This window comes from Ailuropoda melanoleuca, chromosome 3 (genome assembly GCF_002007445.2).
Source record: "Ailuropoda melanoleuca isolate Jingjing chromosome 3, ASM200744v2, whole genome shotgun sequence".
NCBI lineage: Eukaryota > Metazoa > Chordata > Mammalia > Carnivora > Ursidae > Ailuropoda > Ailuropoda melanoleuca.
Genome location: NC_048220.1, coordinates 119,883,645 through 119,905,420, shown reverse-complemented (window position 1 = coordinate 119,905,420; position 21,776 = coordinate 119,883,645). Strand labels below are relative to the sequence as shown.

At 42.4% G+C, this 21,776-nt stretch overlaps 1 protein-coding gene across 1 annotated transcript in view; it reads left to right on the top strand.

The window, feature by feature from the left end:
- Window positions 1-21,776, top strand: part of SPEF2 (sperm flagellar 2) — a 166,326-nt gene that overhangs the window by 136,281 nt on the left and 8,269 nt on the right. Inside the window, exons 30-33 of the mRNA XM_034657019.1 lie at window positions 5,038-5,144; window positions 5,849-6,031; window positions 10,042-10,134; window positions 16,903-17,082. Coding sequence (XP_034512910.1) covers window positions 5,038-5,144; window positions 5,849-6,031; window positions 10,042-10,134; window positions 16,903-17,082 — 563 coding nt within the window. The remainder of the gene's footprint in view (window positions 1-5,037; window positions 5,145-5,848; window positions 6,032-10,041; window positions 10,135-16,902; window positions 17,083-21,776) is intronic.

Below are 21,776 nucleotides of genomic sequence, written 5' to 3'. Positions count from 1 at the left end.
AGAAACCTTCTTCACAGCATTTACCGCTTCTACCACAGTTCCCCTCTTCTCAGGAGTTCTCTGATGACTGCTTTCAAAAGCCTTCACCTTCGACCTGTGATGCCTTCTCAAGTAGGGGGCAGGAGGTGGCTTCAGGAATTACAGGCAGCCCTCCAGAACTTTCTCAAGGGATATCCTGCAATAGTCCAGCAACTGCATTTGGTAAGTAATTTTGACATACCATACTATTTTAATTTTCCAGACTGACAGAGAATATTTTTATGGAGCAATTTGAAATAATAATTTTAAGAAAGATAAACTGCTATTTTACTCCCAATCTATGTTACAGGCAGATGAAGACAGAAGTGACACCAGTCATCAGAAAGCAAAGGAACTCCTGGAGTTCCTTCTCCAAGCAGACATTGTTAAATTTGTCCATTTCTTAGTGGATGTCATTAATGTACTTAGCATTTTTTCCCGTGTCAATCAGAACAGAAATTCTTCCATTGCTGACGTATTTGCCACCTTAGAGTCAACCCTGGAAATGCTCAGAATATATCAAACAAGGTGAGGAGTTGGGGAATGATTTGAGGGTCTGTCAAACTTAGGCAGTATGACTGGGGACATTATTTGCCAGGTGACTTTTCATTTAGTTGTTTATTTGGGGGATTTTTTTCCTCCCCAGACCAGGACCAAAAGAACGTTGGGTAGATTCGGTCACCCACTTTCATGGTAACCGCCTGGGAGGAAAGGGAGACATTTCTGATGTAAGAAGCACAGTCTTAACACATCTTATCAAGAAGCTGCAAGGCTGCTTCAGAGATGCCAGCCAGGATGTGGTGAAGGCTACCATGATTGGGAGCTTTAAACTGTGGCCCACAAAGATAAATCAAGGTACCCTATAGGCACTAACTCCAAACCTATTGTTCTTTGACCGTCTGTAGATTTCTTTCATATATGTGACTTTTTCTCTTGTATATCGATGGCAGAATTTGGAGAAAAAGAGGTATCCATCCTGATTGCCCATTATGAACCAGTACTGGAAGCTGCCAATGTGGAAATCGATGAAATGGACACGGAATGGAGCATGTTGAAATTAGAGATATATGCTAGGTAAGCATAGCTGGTATTTATAAATATTTGAATGAAACTTGAGAGTCTCAATCTTTTACATTTTTCATTCTTCCCCCCCCCAAGATTTCAGAACATCCGCAAATTGACCTGGGATTTTGTGAATTCTGTTTACTTACACAAGTATCCAAATATCCTGACATTAGTGGACCTAGTGCTGACTCTCCCTGCAAGTTCCGCAGAGGCAGAACGTGGCTTTAGTCAGATGAAACTCGCCATGTCACAAATGCATGCCAAGATCAAGGCTGAAAGTATGACGGACCTCCTGATAATCCAGTTGAATTCTCCAGACATTAATAACTTTGACCCTCGGAAAGCTATCCATTTATGGAATACAAGAACGCCATCTTCCACTGGTGACATGAGACCTAATTCTGCTTGTTCATCAAACTCAGAAAGCCGTTATGGAAGTGATTAGTAATATGACAAATGTTGACTTCGTCACTGATCAAAGCAAAAACAAATTCTTTTTAATCTGAAATTTAGAAGTAAAATAGTAACCAGTCTTCACATTCAAACACAGAAGGCATTTGGCATTTTTCCAGACAAAGCAAAAATGTCCTGTACCTTTCTTAAAAAAAAAAAAAAAAAAAAAAAAATTNAAAAAAAAAGATTTATGTATTTACTTTAGAGAGAGAGGGAGCAAGTGGGGGGAGGGGGAGAGGGAGAGCTGATACAGACTTCCCACTGAGTGCAGAGACCAATACTGCGGGGCTCGATCCAAGGACCCTGAGATCATGACCTGAGCTGAAATCAAGAGTCGGCCGCTTAACTGACCTAGCCACCCAGGCACCCCTTCCTATACCTTTCTAAATTGACTTCTACAGAAGGGGGAATGAACCATGAGAGACTATGGACTCTGGGAAACAAATTGAGGGCTTCAGAGGGGAGGGGGGTGGGGGATTGGGATAGGCCGGTGATGGGTAGTAAGGAGGGCACGTATTGCATGGTGCACTGGGTGTTATATGCAACTAATGAATCATGGAACTTTACATCAAAAACTTGGGATGTACTGTATGGTGACTTATATAACATAATAAAAAATTATTATTAAAAAAATTGACTTCTACAGCCACACATTTTTTCACATTCTTTGGATGGAGGTGATACTTAAAAGCAATGGTGTTATTTTGATGTCATCTTTTGCAGAGTTATTGCTAAGGGTGACTAGACTATGATTATGGTCTGAGTTCCCTTAGGCCTGGCGTACAATTAACATCTTTCCTGGATAATTCTAAATGACAGCTGCATTGGATAGTAACTAACTTAGGGCCAAACTGAAAGAGAGGCATTTTTTGGATCCATGAATAAAATTTCTAAGTTTATCTGTTTATGTTATCACATCTTATGTGAAGGTCATATTGCCATATACCTGGGCCATGTAGGTGATGAGGTCAAATATTGAAAAGTTTTCACAGTTCACATTAAGGTCACCAGATAAACAATTGCTATGTGAGCTAGAAGTATCGTGTTACAACACTTTGCTTGCACCATAGCTATTAAAGACAGTGGAAATATAGTGCACCTCTACCAGAATTTTTATTTTCTTTATTTTTTAAATTTTTTTATAATAATTTTTTATTACGTTATGTTAGTCACCATACAGTATATCCTTAGTTTCTGATGTAAAGCTCCATGATTCATTATTTGCGTATAACACCCAGTGCTCCATGCAATACATGCCCTCCTTAACACCCATCACTGGCCTATCCCAATCCCCCACCTCCCTCCCCTCTGAAGCCCTCAGTTTGTTCCCCAGAGTCCATAGTCTTTCATGGTTCATTCCCCCTTCTGTTACCCCCCTTCATTCTTCCTTTGCTTCTCCTACTGATCTTCCTATTTCTTATGTTCCATAAATGAGTGAAACCATATGATAATTGTCTTTCTCTGCTCGACTTATTTCACTTAGCATTATCTCCTCCAGTGCCATCCATGTTGCAGCAAATGTTGAGAAATTGTTCTTTTTTATGGCTGAGTAATATTCCATTGTATATATGGACCACATCTTCTTAATCCAGTCATCTGTTGAAGGGCATCCTGGCTCCTTCCACAATTTGGCTATTGTGGACAATGCTGCTATGAACATTGGGGTGCATATGGCCCTTCTCTACACTACGTCTGTATCTTTGGGGTAAATACCTGGTAGTGCAATTGCTGGATCATAGGGTAGCTCTATTTTTAACTTTTTAAGGGACCTCCACACTGTTTTCCAAAGTGGCTGTACCAACTTGTATTCCCACTAACAGTGTAAGAGGGATCCCCTTTCTCCACATCCTCTCCAACATTCGTTGTTTCCTGCCTTGTCAATTTTTGTCATTCTAACTGGCATAAGGTGGTATCTCCATGTGGTTTTGATTTGAATTTCCCTGATGGCTAATGATTTTGAACATTTTTTCATGTGTCTGTTAGTCATTTGTATGTCTTGACTGGAAAAGTGTCTGTTCATATCTTCTGCCCATTTTTTGATTTGATTATTTGTTTCTCGTGTATTGAGTTTGAGAAGTTCTTTGTAGATCTTGGATACCAGTCTTTTATCTGTAGTGTCNTAATAGCTTGAAATCCAGCAACGTGATGCCCCCAGCTTTGTTTTTCCTTCTACCAGAATTTTTAAATACTTAGAGCCTCTTCATGGTTTCATAAAATAGATTTTATTTATGGCTTCATCTTGAGAAACATGAGTGATGATTTCTAACTTGTCTAAAATCTGACGTGTTTTTTACTGAAAATAAAACTCATCTTACTGAACATTCTACTCCCTGGGAAAATGTTTCTCATCTCTTTAAAATTGGATACTTGGGTTTGATCAAAAAGGATAGAGAATTTATTTCTGAACAACCTGTTGTATGACCAGTCATATCAAAGGAGGAAAGATTCTTCTCTTGCCACCCAAAAAATTAACTTCCAAATCTTAAAATTGTGTATTTGGTTTAAACCACTGACATTTTAAAAGAACTCATGCATTTTCTTAAAGGTTAGAAGAAATGTTAAGGTTCACATAGGACTTTCATAAATGCTAAAAATTCAGATAAAAAAAAATTGGGATGCTACGTCTATATTTCTATTTCTACTCTTTTTATTTCTAAACAAGGAAGAATAGCTCTATACTCTGGACCTGAAAGACCCGAATACATGTAGGAATCTCTGCTGACTCTAGAAGGTACTTCTGTCAGAGGGGTTAGACAGACATTTTTAAAGCAGATTCATTTATTTTGTTTTCCTATTTCTTTTTTAATGCATGTGCATGTGATTTGAAATGAGAGACAGACAAAACAGACTTCTCTTTTGAACAGGGTAAAATAGATTAGTGAATAAGAGCAAAGCACTTAAAAGGTTAGTGATGAAATAATTTGGAATATTGAGCCAATTGGATAATTAAATTATCACTTCCAGTCCAGTAACTTAACAATTCAAGTCTTCCTGCTTTGACAAAAACAAAAACAAAATCTCTTCTGAACCAAGTGCAAAATGAGGATAAATGTGTTACCTTGATTACAGCGGTAATTTGTGTGCATTTGAAACACATTTACCCCGTACGCACCAAAATATTTTATTCTTGTGCTCTACTGCATATAGGAAAACGCACAGTTGTTGGGGTTTTTTTTTTAATTCTAATTCTACTCTGAGCAAAAAGTCAAAGGAAGATTCCAAATTAAAGTATAAATTCTCGGTATTTTGCCCAATCTGAAATGATTTATTACCCGGCCAAAAAAGACATTTTGACTTAGCTGAGACACAATAATGAGAGCGCCTCGGGAAACTGAATATTATTCTTATGTTTTCAAATGTCTTCTGTTTTCTAAAGGTTACAGTTTTAAATAATATGAATAAAATGATTATATAAATATCCATTTTTGTTCTGTTTTAGCGAAAGAAACAAAATCCCTGTCATATAACATAATTGGAAAAATATGTTTCATTATACCATAGGCATAATAGGACATAAAGCATTTACTGACATCCTGCTGGATCTGGTAACCCTGAACCTTGGAACAAACAGCTTACCTAGCAGTTGGATGCACCTCACTCAACCCGAAGTAAGCTTCCGTTTTGTTTGGGTGTCAAAACTCTGAGAATTCTTCTTATTTGATTAAGTCAATAGTTTTAAATCATCAGTACTTGCAGTGTCTGACATTTAGTGGGCAATCAATAAACCCTGAATGAAGAACAAATGAGCTTGAATCTAAGATACACTATGCGTGTGTCCAGCATTGAAAGAATGAATGATGACGCTGACAGTCAATGAAACATTACAGAGCCTGGGAGGCTCAGCCTGGGAGTTTGTATCTGCTGCTTCTAGACGGAGTGATCCTGACTAGTAACAGTAGATGATTCTGGCGGTTCTTGCTTTCAATGTCATCTGTTCCTTAAGAATGTTCTAGAAAATAAAATGGTTATAGTATTTCCCTCCAGGCTGTAGAGCCCTTGCACAGCCACTTCTAGAATCTGTATCCGCCGTCTGTTGAAAAGGTAGAGTCACGGAGTCCCATGTGTAAATTTGTTGTGTAACAGTGAGCAAAAAACCCAAATGTCAAGGAGGCAAAAAGTGAAACTGTGTCTAAGTTCTGTCTAGTGTGGATCGGTTGGTAGAACCTGAGGGAACAAGCCTGAGAACTGACTCTCTTCACGAATATAAACTCCTCCTCCCTTCATCTGAATGTCTCATGAAGAAACATGAACTGAGAGAGTTTCAAGATAGAGGCATGCAAACATTCCAATGGCATTCCCTGTTTTCTTCTAGTTGCAGGAGTTAACATCTTTATTAATAGTAAACTCGGAGTTTGTGGACTGGCGGAAATTCCTATTAGTAATCTCGATGCCTTGGATCATCCCCAGGAAGGAAGAGCTCCTCGAGACCCTGCAGAGGTTCAAGGCCATGGATGAAGAGCAGTTGGGCACCATCACTTTCGAGCAGTATATGCAGGTTGCTACCAGGGCCCGGTGGCACTAATATTACTGGAGTACTTTTGACCTAAGAAATGTATTCCTTACTGATGTCACATTGCCAGGTCTCAGGCCAGTATTCTGCCCCTCAGCTGTCCGTGTCTGGCCACCCAGAAGCAGTGCAGACACTGTCCAAGTCCTGGGTGGAAGTCTAGCTTCCACCCCCCAGGGAAAGGGTCTGGAAAAAGTCAGAGCTGCTAGGAGAACCAAGAGCTCTGAAAGAAGTCACATCAACTTCATTGTCCTTCTCCTAACTCCTACACAGTGGTCCTTAACCTTGGCTATAAATTAGAATCACTGCAGAGCTTTTAATACGTGTAATGCCCAACACCCAATACTCTGGGAGTAGTAACAACAGTACTACTCAGGGAAATGAACCCAGGGAAAGGGGAAGAGCTTTTTTTTCCACTTGGTCATGAGCATGGTGAATGGTGAGATAGTTTTTGACAAGTTACGTTTGAAATGTCTGTGAGAAATGCAGACAGAAGCATCCAATCTGATACAGCAGATGCCGAATAGACTGTGAGTCACTATCGTGTAGGCAGTGATTACATTTCTGAATAGACGAGATACCCTAGGGAAGTGTAGAAAGTGATGAATAACTCAGTAACATGATAACCTGGCCATTGGCCTGGGCAGGTTGGCTAGATAACAGGTGACCTTTTCCAAAGCAATTTTGGTAGAGTACAGAATCCATATTGCAGAGAATTGATTACATGAATAGGTCTCTAGAAAGTGAAGATAAAAGTCAATTCATTTTTTAGAAGTTTGAGTAAAGAAGAATGAAACCCCATAACTAAGAGGGCCTGAATTACTTATTTTGTGTCTACTAATTGAAATCATCTTATTGCTCATCATTGCACATTGCTGGTAGACACAAAAGATGAAAGTGATTATAAGGTTCTAATTTTGAAATAGGGTAACACTCTTTAGGTGCCTGTATCTTGTGTATATTTCAATATTGAAAGAGCACATCCCTTCCTGCTTCTCTTTCTGTCCTTAATTAACGGATGGTGTGCATGTAGACAGCCCTGAGGTCCTATGCTCATGCTGTTGAGCCAGAGGAAATAATACTTGAACATAAGGAGTTTCCTTCAAGGCTGGTCAAGATAGGTGCTTGGCTGATTGGGCTTTGATATATTTGCTTCCCCAGTAGAGCAATTTATAGATACTACTATCACTGACCTCGACTTAAAACTTGTAAAAATGATTTGGCTAAAAATAAAACCAGAGTAAAATTTACTCTATTTTCATCATTGGCTTAAGATTTTAATAAGTGAGCACTTGCGAAATTACCAACCTTCACTACAGTCTGTGCCGATTACCACAGGATATCAATTTAAACATCCTTTTGTACAAACGTGAGATGAACAAAGGATGTTGGCAATTTTTACCAAAATGCTGAGCCAAAACCAGAAAGCTCCTTTACCAAAAGTGTAAATTTCTTAGAGAAAGTTGGCCACTGCATTTAAAAGAAAGAAGTACTTATTTGAACACCTCCTATGTTTGGGGAGCAGTCAATTTCTGAGCTCAGCACTCTCCCCCGCCCACCCAATTCCCAGTCCAAAGGAGCCCCTTAAGGCCATTTGGAAAAGCCCACTTGGTCATCCCACATGACTTTCAGAGATTTCCAACACTTGCCAGCTCTCACACACACACCAAAAACAAAACAAAACAAAACAAAACAAAACAAAACAAAAGATTATATGGCACAAGTCAAAACCACTTCTAGAGCAAAATTTGATGAGATTTGTAAAAATGCTACGTTAGAAGAGTAAGATAGCGTAACACGCATGGCTGAAATGGAGTTCTCTGGGAAAGGAGGGCTTTCTGCACTGCTTTTTATTTTGTTTGTCTTTTCCTTTTCTTTTGACTAATTGCAAGTTCGCCACGAAAGCCACTTAAGAGTGTGCTGACTTCCACAGCTTCTAAAATGGAGTGAGATTGCTGGTGAAGTCAGCTGGCTATGTCCCTGGGCTGAGCTGTGCGAACATAAAAGCCTGTTTGCCCTGTACCCCCATCCCTCCCGCAGCTGTCACATGCTTGCCTCCATTGTATGAGGAGGCCGAGCCACTCTGTGTGGGATTCTGTGATAGTGAACCCTCAGCTCATATTCTGTCGGTGACAATGCATGTGATTACAGGCTTCATGAGTCAGATGTTCTGGGATCCAAACAACACTTCACTCATTCTTTAAGGAAAAGTAAAAAATGAAACAGAATAAAACAAACAAACAAAAAACTTTAGCCATGATGTGGAAAACAAAGGCAGAAGAAAAATTATTAAATTTCCTTACTACCTATAGCCCATGGACACGTCCTTGAAACAGGCAGAGTGACATTCCTCTAGGGCCTCAACTGCCTTGATGTTGATACTTTGCTGAGGGCAAAAGGCAATCTTAGCCCAACCCCCAGGACCCTGTAAGTTTACTTTAACATATAAAATAAAAATTCCTTTGGAAACATCCTTTATCTCAACACCCCAAAATACACATTAGCAATCATCCCCCAAGTATATGACCCGCCCATATGCATCTGAAGGGTCTGAGTTTTTACTTAGCAGTAATAAATGACCTTCCCTAACAATAGCTAGCCCCCTCAGGATTCTGGAAACCTTGTTTCCAAAATACCCGGGAGGCTTACACTACCCCCAACCCCCTCCCAACTTGAAAGTATATGATGGGCCATTTCTCACCCTTGGGGGCTTCATCTCCTTATAAGTTACCCAGTGCCATTCCAGCCTTTCCTCAAAGCACAGGTGATCCTTGGAAGGAAAGAAAGCATGGAGCGTAGGCCAGAGTCAGGGTAGGCAAGCTAGTGGCTCTTGGCAATAGGCAGTGATGAGAGTAGGTTGTCACTCTGGAAGACAGTAAGAGAGCTAGACCTGGGAACAAAACACATATGTATATGAAGTGCTTAGCATGTACAAAAATTAAGGTGGAATGACAAGTTCTTTAAAGCCAAGGAATTTATACCTGACGTTCAACACCAGACATGAATGGCAACACCTAAAGGAATGGAATAAATGTCCCTTGTGTGGTACAAACACATCAAATTGGAGTTCAGAGGAGGATCTCTAAGATCAAGGAGAGGATCTCTAAGGAGGTGTGATCAGAACAGAGCCTGGAGAGACGTGCAGGTTTACATGGATAGACAAGAAGTTGCATCTGGTAGGATGGATGGTGTGAACAGAAGAGCAAGAGTAGGAAATGGTTCCAAGCAGAGAATATGACAGATTAAAGTTTTGAGGAAATTGATACGGTTGCATGGCACAAGCTGAAACAAATAAGAAGGAGACTGAAAACAAAAATGACTCAGAGCTTACTGGGATGACCTCTGACAGAAGTAAAGAGGCTCTACCCCAAGGTGGCAGGAGTAGGGATGGAAGGAAGGAAGAGAAGGGGAAGACATTGCCAAATAGGAATTGGAGGGATTCGATAACTGATATCACATATGGGTTGAGAAAGAGGGATGTCATTGGGAAGTGGGCCATTGAGCTCTTGAGTCAGTCAGTCACTCACTCAACAAAGATTCTCCCAACAATGTGCTCCAGCACCACACTAGGCTCTGAGAATTGATAGCCACACGAACAGGACACACGGAATGTGAGCTATTGTTATAAGTTACGATCCCTCCAGGATGTTGTCATGCATACAAAATGTAGAGCAGTGACCTCCAAACTTCATCACATGCTCTGACAGCTAAAATATAGCTTGCATCCCTGGTATGTGGATTTTCATTAATAAATTATACATGTGTACTACTGCACTAATACATTATTTATATTATCAAATTTTTAAGAATAAAAATTACATAAGAATGATATCAAAATATGTGTAAATGGAAGTTCTAGGATTTTCTCCTGCATCCTCCTGGTTTTTGAACCCTATTTTGGAAACCACTGCTCTAGATAGTTGAACAAGATAGGTTCAATCCCTGTGGCTTTTAGAGAAATGATATTTTAATAACTTTCATTTTTATTTTTTGTATAGGCTGGCCTGTGGTTTACAAGAGATGAAGATATAAGAATTCCAGAAAATCCTCTTGAACCCCTGCCATTCAATAGGCAAGAGCATCTTATAGAGGTAATTACTGAGATCCTTAAAAAAAAAAATTACTACTATAACACTGGTAATTTCATTGTCTTTTCCTCCACTTGTGTAATTTGTGTTGGATTCCAACCCCCCCCCACCCCCCAGTTCCTTTGCTGTATCCTCAGAATGTAGACTTTAATGGTTATAAGGTGGCAGCACAGACAAGTTCTGGGGGAGAAGACAGGGACCAAAGTCTTAGACAGAGTCCCACTGTTAACTCTCTGTGTGACCTTGAACAGTTTTCGGAAGCCCTCGGGTCTCACTTTCCTCATTTGTCAAAGTAAGCTGTTGCTCGACACATTTGTCTCTGAGGGTCCTTCCAATTCTAAAAGCTTAGGAATGAGAATTGTCATTTTACCAACACAGTAATCCCCCCTTAGGATACATCCCAAGACCCCAAACGTATGCCTGAAATTGTGGGTAGTCCCGAACCCTGTATATACTGTTTTTATAGGTTAAACTTATAAATTAAGCACAGGAAGAGACTAGCAGTAATAGCTAACAATAAAATAAAACAATTGTGACAATATTCTGTAAGGAAAGTTATGTGAGTACGGNCTTAGGATACATCCCAAGACCCCAAACGTATGCCTGAAATTGTGGGTAGTCCCGAACCCTGTATATACTGTTTTTATAGGTTAAACTTATAAATTAAGCACAGGAAGAGACTAGCAGTAATAGCTAACAATAAAATAAAACAATTGTGACAATATTCTGTAAGGAAAGTTATGTGAGTATGGTCTCTCTCTCTCTCTCTCAAAAATTTGTTATTGTGCTGTACTCACCCTCTTCTTGGGATGACATGAGATGATAAAATGCCTGTGAGGAGATGAAGTGAGGTGAGTGACATAGGTGTGTGACGTGGTGTTAGGCTCCTAGTGACCCTCTGATGATTCATCTGTTTCCGGACTGAGGTGGACCACAGTGGACCGTGGGTAACTGAAACCACAGAAAGCAAAACCACAGATAATGGGGACTACTGTATATGTTTTTGTCCATTTCTCTTTGATTTTGATTAACTTGAACAACATACCAAGGGTTCCATAAGTATTGCCCATGACCTGTCTGATTATTATTATTATCAATATTATGATTGCCAATAATGGTATTATTAGCCTCTATCCCTGAGCCCACAATAGAAAGCAGGTCCTTAATACATGTAAAGCACTCTGACTTCAGTGTCAATGTTTAAAATATAAAAATATCCCTAACAAAACCAAACTCAGTAGGATCTGAGAGAAGTTGAATGGTGGATTTAGACAGTTCAGCAAACTAAGTGTATCGATGGTCCAATTTCCAGCCAGCTATTAGTTTAAAACTGCAGTACAAAATTAAACATGACTGCAGTTATAGCCCTAAAGTGAGCAGTTCCCTTCAATTGGATGCCTCGTATCAGAGCATCTCCCCCATGCTAGCAGGAGAACAGAGAAGAGAAGGGGATCAATTCGTCACCAGCGTCCAAGACCTGAGATGGGCAGGTGCGGGGACAGTCTTTTGTCTTGCTTGTGGTGGGAGTTTTCAACGTGATACTGGAGGACCAAGACCAGTAAAGCCTTTGGAAGGCCATTTTCTATATGACTTTGTGAATAAATCTGCCAGCAATAAACAGGTTCTTCTGTAAAGAAACCGGCACTCTGGATATGATGTCAAGTCAAAGCACTTTCCTTTTCAGCCAGAGGTTTTAGAAATGTCGATTGAGGGCAGAGCCCTTCAGTTGCCCACCCAGCAGCTAATGCCAGTAGACAGACAGTGCCCTGAGATGGTGCCCTGACGACGGCTAGGCAGTGAAGCAGGAAAGGGCCTTTGGGTGCCAAGGAAGGGAGTGGCTCCCAACTCTTGGTGCCCAGACTGCTGGAAAATGCCTTGGAGGAACTGAACAAAGTCGGCAGCAGAGGCAGGACCATGAAGCCTGGGAAAGAAGTGGGGCAAAGGATGGCTGATGTGTGTGTGTGTGTGTGTGTGTGTGTGCACCTGTGCGCATGCATGAGCGTGTGCACATGAGTGTCTGTGCAGAGGACAGAAAGGAGTGGTGTTTCCCGCCCCTCACAGACTCAGAGACTGGATGCTCAGGATCATGTAAGTCTCAATGCGCTTAAACTGGGATTCAAAGCACAGATTCCAATGCTTGCAAGTTTCAAGGTCCTGTTGAAGTTACCTGACCTCTCTGTGCCTTGGTTTATTTTAATCCCTCTCCGGCGGGGTTGTGCAGACAGTGATTGGCACATAGTTAGCTAAACAGAAGCTAGCCATGCTAACTATAGTGGTTGAAGAATGGCTAATGGTTAACATGCTAGAGAAAGGCGTGCAAAGAGAAAAGATAAAACAACAAAACAAATCTACCCCTTGGCTGTAATTAGAATAGGACAGACCAAATTGGGGAGGAGGCGGGGAATGCCCCCACGGAGAGGTAATTCTGAGGGTCAGGCGCCCTGGGCTCTGTCCCCAGTTCTGTCATGACTCACTGTGGGATGCTGAGCAGGTCCTTTCACTCGGAGGGACTCTACACCCTCTTAAGAAGAGGGCTTGGACTACAGTCTCAGGACCCACCCAAGTCCCCCGCTTTGTCATTTGTGCTCTCTGTGACCCAGGGCCTGCCTCTGAGCCACACTGGCAGGGACTCCTGGAGATAGACCATTAGCACTGTCCATGGGCTTGAATGACCTCAGAGTTCCAGGCACTGGATGGAAGGCCCTGTTGCATCCAAGAAAGGAACCCTGAGACATGTCTGTGTTTCAATCACGGCGTTGTCCTCCGACAGTGACAACATGCTTCATGATGACTGACAACGTTCCACGGGTCATGTCCTGGCTTCTCAGCTTCCTACGCACTCAATGCCAAGAGCAACTATTCCAGTATTTTAAAATCCTTAGAGATTTCCCAAGAAAAAGCGATTTAATTTTGCCATATTCAAATTCACAAGTGTTACCTTAATCTGGCCACAGCTTCTGTTCATGTGAAATCCTTCTATTACTTCGGGCTGGTAATATTGGTTGAGGCCAGGTTTGAAATACTAGCTGTTTGTTAACAGATCCCAAATGCCTATTTCCTCCTCAAACTTCCCTTGCAAACCTCCTACATGCAAATACCCATTTGATATCCCCACTTGAATATTCTAGTAGTTATTTCAAACTCTCCGTGTCCAAAGCTGGGTACCTGAACTCCCATCCCCACCACCCCACCATTCCCATCTTCACCCACGGCCCTCTCCTCTCAATCTGTGGCACCTCTGACCATCCAGTTGCCAAAGCCCAATGACTCATCCCCAAATCTTCTCTTTCAAACCTCACATTTGATCCCTCAGGAAATCCTGGTAGTTCTAGCTTCAAAATATACTGAGGATCAGACCACTTCTTCTAAGCCCCATGGCCATCAGTGGAATAAGCCACAGCCAGCCTCACCTGGATGACTGCAATGGTCTCATTATGGGTCTCCCTTGTCTTGGTTCAGATTACAGGCGGATCATAGCAGCCTCCACTCACACCCTCCCATGGCTCTGCATTTTCCTCAAAGGAAGAACCCAAATCCTCAAGTAGGCAGCCTGGCCTTGACCCTTGCTCCTCTCTCCCCTCATCTCCTGCTGTTCTGCCCTGGCCCATCTGCTTCGGCTGCACTGGCCTGCTTATGGAGAAACCACGTGTGGTGCGCCCCCGCCTTAGGACGCTGGCCTCAGCAATTCTTTCTGCCTGTGATGCTGTTACCTCGATGTACTCCCTGGCTAACTCCCTCCAATCTCTGTTCAAATTATACCTTCTCAGTTGTGCAGTCTGCCCCCTTCCCCACTCTTCACTCCCAATTCCTCCTTTCATGACCTACTTTTTGTATGTTTCCATAATCACTGCCTAATNACTTATGGAGAAACCATGTGTGGTGCGCCCCCGCCTTAGGACGCTGGCCTCAGCAATTCTTTCTGCCTGTGATGCTGTTACCTCGATGAACTCCCTGGCTAACTCCCTCCAATCTCTGTTCAAATTATACCTTCTCAGTTGTGCAGTCTGCCCCCTTCCCCACTCTTCACTCCCAATTCCTCCTTTCATGACCTACTTTTTGTATGTTTCCATAATCACTGCCTAATTTACCTAACTTATTTTATGTATTCTTTATTGTCTGCCTTTCCCTTCTAGAAAACAAGCTTTTCAAGAGCAGGCATTTTTTTTTTTTTTGGNCCAGTCATCTGTTGAAGGGCATCTCGGCTCCTTCCATGATTTGGCTATTGTGGACAATGCAGCTATGAACATTGGGGTGCATATGGCCCTTCTCTTTACTACGTCTGTATCTTTGGGGTAAACACCCAGTAGTGCAATGGCTGGGTCATAGGGTAGTTCAATTTTTAACTTTTTAAGGGACCTCCACACTGTTTTCCAGAGTGGCTGTACCAACTTGCATTCCCACCAACAATGTAAGAGCAGGCATTTTTATCTCTTTCTTAGTGAATGCAGTTTCAGCACCTAGAACAGTCCATTCCTAGCACATTGTAGATGTTCAGTAAGTACTTGCCAATACCCATTCATTAGCTCACAGTTTCTGTGAATCAGAAGTCCAGGCGTGGCTTAGATAGGTCCTCTGCTTGGGTCTCACAAGGCTGAAATCAAGGCATCAGCTGCAATTGCAATCTTATCCGAGGCCAATTCCGAGATCGGTTCCAAGACTGGCTTCCAAGATGGATTACTGGCAGGATTCAGATCCATGCAGTTGTAGGATGGAGACCTTCAGCTGTGAGAGGCTGACTGTTGTTCCCTGCCACATGAACTCTCCACAACTGGACAGTTTGATTTTTCATGGCTAGAAGGAAAACATCTCTGTGCTTTAAAACTCTCCCTTAAGGTCTGGGTCCTTTTTAAAAGGGTTCACCTGATTAGGTCAGGCCCAAGGGTAGGCTTCATTTTGATTAACTCAAAATCAACTGATAAAGGACTTTAATTACATCTGCAAAATCTCTTTACCTTTGCTATATAAGGTGACCTACTCATGGGAATGACTTTCCCATCACAGTCACAAGCCCTGCCCACACACAAGGAGAGGAGATTATACAAGATATATATGCCAGGGGGGTGGGAAGCTTTGAAACTTTCTTAGAATTCTGCCTACTACAATATTTCAAATGATCTTAGGAACATGGAAAGCCTTACCTTTTATGAATGTTCTTTCCATTGACTTAAAATCAAGCCTGTGTAATTACAGAAAGAGTGCACCTATCAGCTTATTTCATTTTTGCACATCTTTTTTTCAAGATAGATTATTTAGTTGCTTTGTTAAGGGAAATAATGATGTGTTGCACCTGCATGACATTTATAAGAGCAATTCAGTGGGAATCATAATGAGGTTTAACAGCTCCTGTGAAAGAAATGGAAGATAGGCCCTCAGGGACCCTGCGGTGGTTATCTGTCAGTGTTAGTCTTCCTCCTTCTCCTAGTCCTGCTGGCAATCCCTGAAGTAACTGAGAGGCAAGAGGGGACAAAGAAAACACAAAGTCCTGAAGGAACCCACCAGCTGGATCATAAAAAAATCAAAGGACACTTTACTGTCGAAGAGTGTTTTTAAGCATCTCAGGGTAGCTCTGTGCCTGGCTTACAACAGACGTACAACTCCATTAACTTTGATAAACTGACTGAATGAATGAACTTGCAGATTCCACTGACCTCTAAGACTCTTTCCTGCTTTGTAGCATAATAGATTTTATGTAGTCTCCTATCAAAGTGATTTTTATTTAAATTTTTATTGAATTTGTCAAGTAGCAGAAACTTATTCTCCCAATTGTCTAACTAAATTTGTTCATAGTTGTAAGGATCGTGGGTAATAGAGAATAGCTAGGTATCTATGGATCTAGGCATTTGGGCACTTGATTCTCAAAGCGGAAGCCAGGACCAACGACATTAAAATCACCTAAGATTTGCCATATGTGCAGTACCTTACACCACTCCAAAACCATCTACTTAATCAAATCTAAATTTTAAAAAAAGATTCTCCAGGTCATGAAATGTACATATTTGAGAAGCGCTCATGAGGGAAGCTGGTCTCCTCTTCAAGCAGGGCCATGGAGCTGGTTAGGTGCTTAGGTGTGACCTGTGAGTCCCAGGGTTTGAGCTGCTTTGTCCAGCCCCAGGGGGTATTGGATTCCCACGCACTAACTTCTCCCACTGCCAGATGCACAGCACGCTGCAAATGGAGCTGACTTGCAGTGCAGTCATCTAGAGTGACAGAGAGATTGCCCAAAAACCCGATATGCAGTGATTAGCGCACTCTCTTCCCCAGCGTGCATCCACCGCAGAAAGTCACGTTACTGTCAACAGGTAAAGTATGGAGCTCAGAGCGGTGTTGGCCTATTGAAAGATGTCAATGGTTAGACTCCCATGGCTTTGGGCAACATTTCCCTGTCTCCACCCCCCACAGGGATGCCTCCTGGAAGCTCTATATTTGTGAGTCAGACCCCAGGTTGTCAGAGTGGTGATAAGGATAGACAGATGGGTCCTTGCGCTGTGCCTCCCTTTTCCTGCTTAAAATGTAGCTCTCACCACCTTTATTAGCATATTCTTTCCTAAATATGTTGATACCATTGATTAGCATACAATTTTCTTTAACATTAGAATTTTGAACCTGTCTTACTCTATTTTTTACCATTCATTGTATATTATGTTTACTGATTCAATCCTCAGAAAGTGGCCTTATTCCAAAGTACCTGGAAGGATCCTTCGTTGCCTGGCCACCTACTGTCTACCCATTTTAAATCTTTTATCTTTGATTGAAATTCTGTTTGTGTGACAGTTTTTCTTTAGGCTATTTGCTGACCCTGAGAAGGATCCACCTCAACTTGACTACACACAGATGCTGCTTTATTTCGCTTGTCATCCAGATGCTGTGGAAGGGGTCTACAGGGCCCTCAGTGTGGCCATCGGGACTCATGTCTTCCAACCAATCCAAACGACTCCTGTTATTACAGAAAAGGTAATTGTGTTCCAGAAATGGATTAGCACTGGGGTCTCCAGGGGGATGCCGGATGATCCTAAACTTCTAACAACAAAATCTGTTTGTTTCAGCTCTGTATTTTTCTGGGTACCTAACACAGCACTTTACACAGAGTAGGTATTCAATAAAGCTTTACTCAATTGGATTAAGAACTAGAGACCCACTATCCAAAAAAAATACCTTTGTGGTAAAATCAAAATTTGCTCAAAGTTTCTTGGTGGAATCCAAGTTTGTTCTGTAAAGGACAACCTTCATTTGACATGAAGTGCTGATCCTTATAAATGAAAAAGGAGTGGGTATCAATCCAATCTATCTGTCATCCTGTGTGGGAAATTCTACAAAAAACAAGTTCAGGCATCAGACATCCCACATATATGTGACACTTGATAGTGTTTCAGGCCAAAGCCCAGCCACCTGAAACCCACAGGTACCTTGTATCTCCGGCATCCAAAGACAAAGAAGCTTCATAGCTAATAAAACCTCACATTCCCTTTTAGATTTCTAAAGGATTGGTATTCCCTAGCTTTTTGGGGGATGTAAAAGCCCCAGAACAGAGGGCTAACTACCCATGTACTTACTACATACCCATTTGCATGACTTTTAGCATTCCCCTGACCTTTTGGGGACAGAGCTGTGGTCCTCGTAATGGAACGCTTTTTCCTTTTATGGACACAGAGGAGAGACAGGTGCTGCCCAATCCAAACTCTGCAGATGTCCTAGCCACGCTTGTTTGCCTTTCATACATGTCTGTCAAAACAGAGTATGCAGGATTCCCTTAAAAAAAAAAGTCGGGGAAGTTTCTGTGGCAGCTTTCATATATGCGAAGAAATAGACCCTCTTAGATCTGAATCTTGGCCCTGAGCAAATGCACGAGAGATGTCCTTCCCCTCCCATCAGGGCCAGAGTGAGGTCAGGCAGGTGCCCAGTAAGCTGACCACTCAGGGCTTTTTGAGCCTATGTGCTGTGGACGCTGTTTCAACACTTACCAGTGACAGAAAGTACGGCAAGAAGTGTTTGTTTCACTCCAGAATTCTGTCTTCTTAAGCAGTGGAAGGCCAGTTTCAGTTCTCCCAAGTAAATAAGGCATTAAGGTTCGAACTGCCTTTGTTGGGACTGAGTTTGCCACTTTTCCAGTGATGTTCCTGTGTCCCCCTATACGCTGGGCCTCCCTGAGCTAACTCTGGCATGGATCATGGCCTGCCAGGAGGTCTCAGTCAAATGTCTGTCCTCCAGAACAGCTTCCCTGACCTCAGATGACGTCAGGCACCCCCTGCCATATGTTTCTAGAACATTCTGTGCTTCTTTCAAGGTACTCCTCATAGTAACTACTTCTTCAGGTCAGCTTCTTTTCTAGACTTTAAGCACCCTGAGGTCAGGGAGGAGCCATCTGTTTTGTTCTGAACCTGCCATAACCTTGAACCCAAATTACTGGCACAAAGCTCAGCAAAAATTTCATTGAGTCAGTTAATTAATTAATTAACTTTGTAAATCATGCCATCTGCATAGCCCTGTGATCCGCAAGGAATACAGAAGATGCCAGATTTGCTCCCCTGCAGGGACTCTGTCTAATTGCCCCTATCCGTGCAGAAGAGAATGGGCGAATAATGTCCCAAACATGGAAGGAACACAGTATAAAGGACAGATTAACACAGGGCCTTAGTGATCAAAAGCAGTGTTTATGCCTTCTTCTTTCCCACTTCCCTATCATCGTTTTTGCTATTGCTTCCACCTAGAATACCTTCGTATCATCCTGAAGGGTCCAAGGACTTCCCGGTATCCAAGAACTTTTTCAACTACCAGATGATTCATGAAGCCTCCCCTAACACTCAAGAGCAACACTGAGCACTCTCAACTGGGACCCCTTATACTGAGACCCTCCCTGACAGGGCTGAGTACCACTGCATGCATACATGCGTTTATTCAACAAATATTTATCCAGCTTTTCTGTGATCTGGAAACCACCCTTGACCTGGGGATAAAATAAGTAACATATAGACTACATCATATCGTAAAAAATGCTAGAGGAAAAAAAGAATATAGGGAAAAATACGGGAGTTGGGGCGGGTTGCAACGCTGGGAAGAACAGCAAGGTAATTGCAATTCTGAGTAAAGACAGCAGTGGATGCCAAAGCCCTAATTCCAAAGACCAGCCATTGTAGTTGGAGAGGAGTGAGCTGGAAGAGTAGTAAGAACAAAAAATGAGGGGAGAGGGCCCTGAGGGCCACTGTAAGTACCTTGGCTTTGACTCTCACGGAGATGAGATGAGAAGTTACTGGAACAGAGCCATCTGACTTAAAATGTATGGCGATCTCTCTGGCTGCAGTGTTGAAAGCAGACTGTAGTGGGGCAAAGGAGGGAAGTAAGAAGAGCTAGTAATTCAGGCAGCAGTTTGTCTGTCTGTTGAATCCTACTGCTAAGTTATTTCTACGTTGAGTTCAGGACACCATGTTAGCTGCCACATAGCAAGCGTTCAATTAGTGTTTGCAAACATGGCGGAAAAGAAGGGAAGAAGAGAGAGGGGAGAGGAATGGAATCCTGTTTCCAAGGTAGGTAGGAGGAGAGCAGACATTCCCAGCGGAGGCAATAGTGGATCCAGGAGGCTGCAACGAGCTGGAAAGTCCAGGAAAAAATGAAGCATGCGCTAGAATTGTTGCTATAGCAACAGACAGCTGCCTGGGTGAGTAGCAGCCAGACCAGCAAGCACAGGGAGGCTCTGCATCCCCTCTGTCCCTAACCCACTCATTCACAGAAGCTAATGTCCCACAGGGGAAGCAAGCCCTGGAGTGCTTCTCTCCAGAGCTCTTCTGAGGTCCAAGGACACTGCACAGGAACTGCCCCATAACCACTGCACCACACAGATGGAACCAGCCTGAGGGGCAGGGGGACAAAGAGCGCGCCCGTGACGCACCACACACAGAGGCCTGTTCCTGGCTCCGGGTGAACCTTAGGAGCTGGAGCTTTTGAAATTCAGGATCCACCCACCTCCCTCATTCTTGCTCACCCCTTATTCTTACTATCCTGCCTCTAATTATGCTACTCTGTTACTGTGCCCTTTCCAGCTGTGTTCTAGTTTCCTGGGCAACCTCTTCCCAGGAAGCCAGAATGAGCCTGCTCAGAAATAACACCTCCAGCAGGTCCACATTCACTCCCAAGACATTAAATCAGATCTCTGCTTTTGCTTTCCGCATAAACAACTGGAAATCTCCCCAATAGCTCATTCTTCCTTACTCCGTTTCTGTGACTCATGCTGTTATACTCAATGTGGCACAGACCTTCTGTTCAAATCCATGGCTCCTTGAGTAATTTAAAAGAAACTCAAGAGCGAAGCATTCATGAGTATGCACTAGTCCTAGTGAAGCTCTAAATAAGTTGACATTTGGGAAAATGGATCATTCTGGCCTGCGTGGTATGGGGTTATGGTGTAGGAATTCAGTAAATCGTAAGCTTGAAACTCCCACATTTTGAAGATCTTGTTAAAGCATCTTAGCAGAGCATTTGAGATGCTGGGGTTTGAAGTAGATACATTTTCATTCCGTCTTACTCTTTTGACCCTTTGCCCATATTAGTCCCAAGGACTGACCTTTTGTTCTGCCTCTGAGATGTGGGACTGAACTGATTGAATGAGAGAAATGCATGGCCAGGCACCATTCCGGGGACACATTTGTTGGGAGATCTTGAGCCTCCGAGAGGTAACCGAGTGTGACATTGTGTTTCCTAAAGCCACAGTCTGTCCTGCTGCTCAGATGTTAATGTGACTCACACAGAGTTTTGATGCCACTAGTAATTGCTCATTCAGAAGCACTGACTTTTCTTCAAACTGGCATCACCAGTTTTGTTCATACACCCACATTCAAAATTGTGATCTTTCAGAGATGCCTGTTGGAGAGAGCCTCTTCTCTTGCACCCTCCACAGTCCCACCAGGACGCTGATCTGGCTCCTTTGGTTCCCATCTCAGCTTCCCCTCTCTCCCTGCCCTCTCACTGAACCGCTAAGTCTACTCTGTCTCAACTCTATGGAGAGCAAAAATAGCAAAAATGGCAAAAGCATCCTTTAATATTAATACGGATTCTTCATTAAAATTTCAAATGTTTAAATCGTAGCCTTTTGGTAACAATACTTTTGTCCCATGATGATTATATCAGGCCTCTGAAAAGTTAGTCCCTCTCTAATTATGGAAACAGTGCAGAGAGAGGAGGCTCTTTCTCTGTTTAATTTAGGTATCACGTGCTCATGTAATCTGACTAGTCATTTGCTCACCCGCAGGTTCTGTCTTTATCATCATATCCACGCAGCGTTTATACTGCAGTCTCAATAGAAATCCATTCATCCTGCACAACTCAGCAAGATGTTTTACATCTTGACTGTGTTCATTTCATTATACTAAATGTTCTAATGCCCTGGAAAACCATTGATAGGTAGCCAGTGTGATGATCCCCGAGCTTCCCAGGTGGNATGATGATCCCCGAGCTTCCCAGGTGGACACAAAAAGGCCAGTTTCACGTTTCTGCGATGTAATATTTCAGTAGTTTAAAATAGAGAAGAAGTTGAATAGATGATAGATAGATAGATAGATAGATAGATAGATAGATGATAGATAGATGTATACTTAATTCCAAAATCTTCACCTGATAAAGCATTCTCTCGCTCTATCTCTCTTTCTCTTAGATTAGAT